General features: G+C 49.8%; 1 protein-coding gene across 1 annotated transcript; it reads right to left on the bottom strand.

The window, feature by feature from the left end:
• Positions 1 to 1899: 1899 nt before the first annotated feature.
• On the bottom strand, positions 1900 to 3019 carry LOC139050161 (uncharacterized). Its single transcript, XM_070526375.1, has 2 exons — positions 2409 to 3019; positions 1900 to 2323 (listed from the first exon to the last, which is right to left on the bottom strand). The coding sequence occupies exons 1-2, from the start codon at positions 3017 to 3019 to the stop codon at positions 1900 to 1902; spliced, it is 1035 nt and encodes a 344-aa protein (XP_070382476.1).
• Positions 3020 to 4652: the final 1633 nt, after the last annotated feature.

Raw genomic sequence — 4652 nt, 5'->3', positions numbered from 1 at the left:
CCCCCTTGTCTTTTCAGCCCCTTTTAAGCTGGCGCGGCTCTGCCCCCGCACCTCCCGTGATCCTAAAGGAAGGCTAGGTTGTGGTAAGAACCACACCAAGCCGTATGCCAAATGCAATGTAGGGGTTGTGTATGAGATCCCCCTGGCCTGTGGCAAGTCCTACATAGGGCAGACTGGACGGTGCCTAAATGATCGAGCCAGGGAGCATCAGCAAAAGTTAAAGAAAGATGAGTTGGCGCACTTACCTGCGCACTGCAATGCCTGTCGCTGTGCACCTCTTTTTGAGGAGATAAAGATTCTGGGCAGAAGCCATGACCAGACTGCACGTGAACTGATGGAGGGTTACCATATAAATAAGAAAGGCGAAGATTGTGTTAGCGATACCTCCATTAGGTTGTTTCAAGCGGAAATAGATTTTTTTTGATAATTGGTTGCCACGCTAAGCTGATGTGCATTCTTATTTGCCGCGATCTGCGCATGTTCCTTTTGCCTATATATGCCCACTGGCTGCTATGAATAAAACAGTTGAAAGTTACCGCCTGTGCTGTTTATGTGTTTTCTTCCTATGTCCCCGTCTTTTTTGCGGTCAATATGATTTGCAGTAAATACCAACTAGGCCAAACTGAAGTTCTTCGGTAGAGCATCGCACGCGACATGCGAAGGTTGTGGGTTCGGTTCTCACCTGCGGCAAGTTGTTTTTTCATCCACTTTAATTTCCATCAATTAATCATTACTTTATTTCATTTATTAAGCACATGCAATTTCCCCTATGTTGTACTTGGTGTCAGTGTTTGTTGGCTTCTCATTATATGACTAATAAATATCGGGTCCCTCGGTCAACCCCCTTTCTTCTCGCCTACATATATATATATATATATATATATATATATATATATATATATAGTGGAGGCTGGATCCCTACCCCCCCCCCCCCCCCCCCCCACACACACACACGCTCGAAAACTAGTGGATAGGCAACAGCCTAATCGCTTACGTTTCTAACACTGCCTGTGCAAGCACCCTGGTTCATTACTGTGCAATATTGTGCGACGCTCCATGTTACTGTACAGTATTTTCAAGGAAAGTAACAAAGCTCGTGGAACGTCCAGCGTCAGTTGAATGCACACTGGAGCACTTGTCTTGCACAGAGAAGCTGATCAAAAGCAAGAATCAAACATGGGGAGGCTTCGATGCTCCCCGACCTGACAACCATTGTTTTGCCAGCCAACGAATGCTCCCCGCACAGTATACAGGAACTTACCTGTTTATACACTTCCGAAAGCTATGCTTTGCATAGCATGGGCATTGCTATGGCTAGTATTGACTCCAACATGTCTTGGTATTTTTCTTGTGGAATCTGGCTTACAAAAGTTGCGAACTAGGAACCAGTACATATTTTAAATATTTGAGTTTTTATGCGCAGTTCTTATACTAAAAATAGCACACGATTACTTTTATTCGTGTTCCTTGAGGTGCTTCTATTAAGTTTCGCATAGGAATTCTCAGAAAATTGACTCAGCAATAGTTACTGCTGCACACAGCCACTCAAGAACACCAGTCATCAGGCTATAATTTCTTGTATTACAGTAAACATTGCGATGATTACATCAAGAAATAAAATGTTAAAAACGTAAAAGCACCGTAAAGGTGCGCATTTATGACGGTAACGACAGCGAAAAAAAAAACGATATGAACAATAAAAAACACGCGTAAAGACCGAACACAATGGAACAAACACGCAGCGTTATGCAACCGACAGCGTGTGGCCCTTGTGAAGATGTGGGTGAAGGTCGAGGGCACGTGCGGAGTTTGTTTCGAATTAAAATGGCGCCTAACTGGGCTTCGTACACAATTGCAACAAAGTTCAAAACTAGATCGCGGCGTCAAGTCATGCTTGCGTCACTCAAACTCGACATTCACGTAAAGGGCGTTCTTGTGGATGAAGCCTTCGGACTCGATGCCCTCCCAACTGTTGCATTCTACCGTGCGGTGGCCATTGTTCCAAGTGGTACCAGTTGGGGCCGGTTTCTTGACCGCGTCTCGATTTAACATCAAGATCTGCAGCGTGACGTCCTTTGTCTTGTCTTTCGGGTGAGTTAGGATCACCGTCACGGCCTTATCGAAGGGCCACTCGACGCAATTGTCCCACTCGCCGCAGCTCAAGAAGATGGAAAAGTACACCGCCACTTTCGCGTTCCCTCGCTGCTTGGCGAGCGTGCATTTGAGGGCGAACGTGTAGCCACCCGCTACGCAACCCCTGACGACCGCCGACGCGGCGTCCTTATATCGGAGCTCCTCGTATTTTTCGTATATCTTGTCGAACCTGCACAAGGTGGCGAAGACGCCCGGCCTGGAAGCGGCGCGGTAAGGTCCGGGAGCAACGCAGCGCGAGACGGGCTCAACGTTACGACGCGACGGGCTCCTTGAGTACGCCGCGGGACGTTCTTTTCGCGCGAACCCGGTGGTTGGTCACGTGTTCCACCGAGCTGCCGTTGGCGTCACCATGCGCGACGCCCTCCGGGACTCCTGCCGGGTCTCCGTCCACCACGAAGACTTCGGCCGGATTCGCCGTCCGTCCCGCGAGCGGCAGTGTGACGGAGCACTGTCGGCGGTGATCGACGGCCGCGTTGCGAGCCACGGCCCCGTCGCAGTTGTCGCACCTCACCTCGTCGTGTGCGCACTCGCGAACGTGGCCCGGCAGCTCGGCCAGCTTGCCGACGAAACCGCAGCGTTTGTCGCCGTTGAGGCAGAAAACGCGCAGCGTCTCCAAGTCCGACATCTCGACTGTCCGAGACGCAACGCCGGCCTCTTGGAACTTGACGCCTTCCACGGGGCACCTGGCAGTCTGGCTTTTGCACAGCCGACACAAGACGTGACCGCACGGCAGCCGCAGGGACAGGGACGGCAAGAAACCGCAGGCACAGCACACGTGGCTGCGGGGTAGCGGGTCGACGAAGGAGATGCGCCGTCGCTCGAAGAAGTCGCCGAAGCCCGTCAGGACGTATTGCGTACCCCGCATATTTCCCGAATCTTTTTGTTCCAGGCAGAGGAAGCGAAACGCGGGAAGATGTGCACGCAGACAGCTCTGACACGGGAGCGCAACTACAAACACACCAAATGGCTCTCGTAAAAGGAAAAAAAAACGAACTGCCGGGAAGTTGCTTGTTTCCGCGGCAGGCAATGGAAAGGGCGGAAAGGGAGAGCGACAAAGCACAGAAACTTTTTTTGACAGAAACGAGAGAGCGAGTGAGAGACCCGACGTCACTGGCTGTGCAGCCGATTGGTTATGTAGGGGTGTCGAGTGTCCGTTCCCCTTTGCCGAGGCTCAATGTCACGTGCCCTGACTACCGTGACATTCCATTTTATGCGGGGATTAGGCAAGCCTGCAGCGGTAGCATCGGATTCGCCTCGGTCTCTTGCGAGTTTGCGCTGGTGTGTGCCTGATCGTTTGTAGGGGACTGCGTTTGTAGCTATGCGTGCTTGATCCGCATAAAAAAAAAAACGCCTACTAGCGAACTCGCGTTCACCTTCCTTGCCTTCGTACAACTATAGTGATAGCATAACGTGTTTTCGCGCTGCTCGCCTCGGTAATGGAAAGGTAAATTCGTCCACCAAACCATTCTTCTGAACCACTGAAAACGCTGCGTCTCATTAGGCATTGTATGCGTAGCTCGCACTTTCTACGATTCTAAGTTGCTGTTAGATGTGTTAATTCGCTACTTGCGCCAAAGTACATTTTATTAACCAGTCTTAATTAATTTCGTTCACAAGTTAACCACTCTCTGATCGTTAACTCGCTGACGTGCGCAGACGAGAACTACGGTACCGTTCGCACTTGTGCAAACCTGCCTGTTCATTCGTGTGTTCAGTCGTGCCTTTAGTGCGCGGAAACGGGAATGCGGTGAGCGTAGAAAGCAACAACGTCAACTATCTAAAGAGCTGCGTCTGATCATGCATTTTACATAGCTCGAAGTTTGAACGATCCCGAGTCGCCGTCATATGTGTTAATTCCATAACTTAATTTCCACCAAATTATATAACGGTTTGGCAAGTCAAACAACGTGCGTAGTCTGGAAAGCTGTATGCTTATGACGTAATACAGTCGAACCTCGATATAACGAACCACCTCGATGTAACGAACTACTTCAATTTCCAGATATTAGTTGCGTTGAAAACCGTGCACTTTCTTTCGCGGTTTAACGAAGTAATTTCATGACACGGTTTTGATTTAACGAAGTTTTCAGCCGTCTCAAGCATGAACTTGGAGCCTGCGTGGTGTAAGGATTGGGGGGTCAATCCCATCGCTCGTAATCAGTTGTCAAAATTGGAGTCGGGCATAAATTAGAAGGTAGCTGGCCCACGCCGTCACCCAACTTATCCACGCTGAGGACGTTGTTGAAGGGAAGGACTGCTTCTCATCGAGAACGAGGAATATGGGTTTATTTACAGTATATACATAAGGACGTTGCAGTTCATCAGTCTAGCATGACTGCGAGAGAAAGTGCACTGAGTGGCCGCACAACAGTGGTTTATAAACACTCGGTCCTCCCTCGATCCCGAGGTGAGGGAAACGTTTGCCCAGTCATCGTAAACCAGTCGCCTCTCTGCGCGAGGGATTACACACACACACTTCTACACAGGTTCACGGTCCT

This window comes from Dermacentor albipictus, chromosome 9 (genome assembly GCF_038994185.2).
Source record: "Dermacentor albipictus isolate Rhodes 1998 colony chromosome 9, USDA_Dalb.pri_finalv2, whole genome shotgun sequence".
Taxonomy (NCBI): domain Eukaryota; kingdom Metazoa; phylum Arthropoda; class Arachnida; order Ixodida; family Ixodidae; genus Dermacentor; species Dermacentor albipictus.
The sequence above is the reverse complement of the archived record's forward strand: the minus strand, read 5'-3'. Positions and strand labels throughout refer to the sequence as shown.

Bases quoted from the DNA above. Each gene is read 5' to 3' on its own strand.
- LOC139050161 (XM_070526375.1), bottom strand. From the start codon at position 3,019: ATGCGGGGTACGCAATACGTCCTGACGGGCTTCGGCGACTTCTTCGAG. The intron at 2,324-2,408 runs GTAACGTTGAGC...CACCTTGTGCAG, and splicing joins CTCAAGGAGCCCGTCGCGTC to GTTCGACAAGATATACGAAA.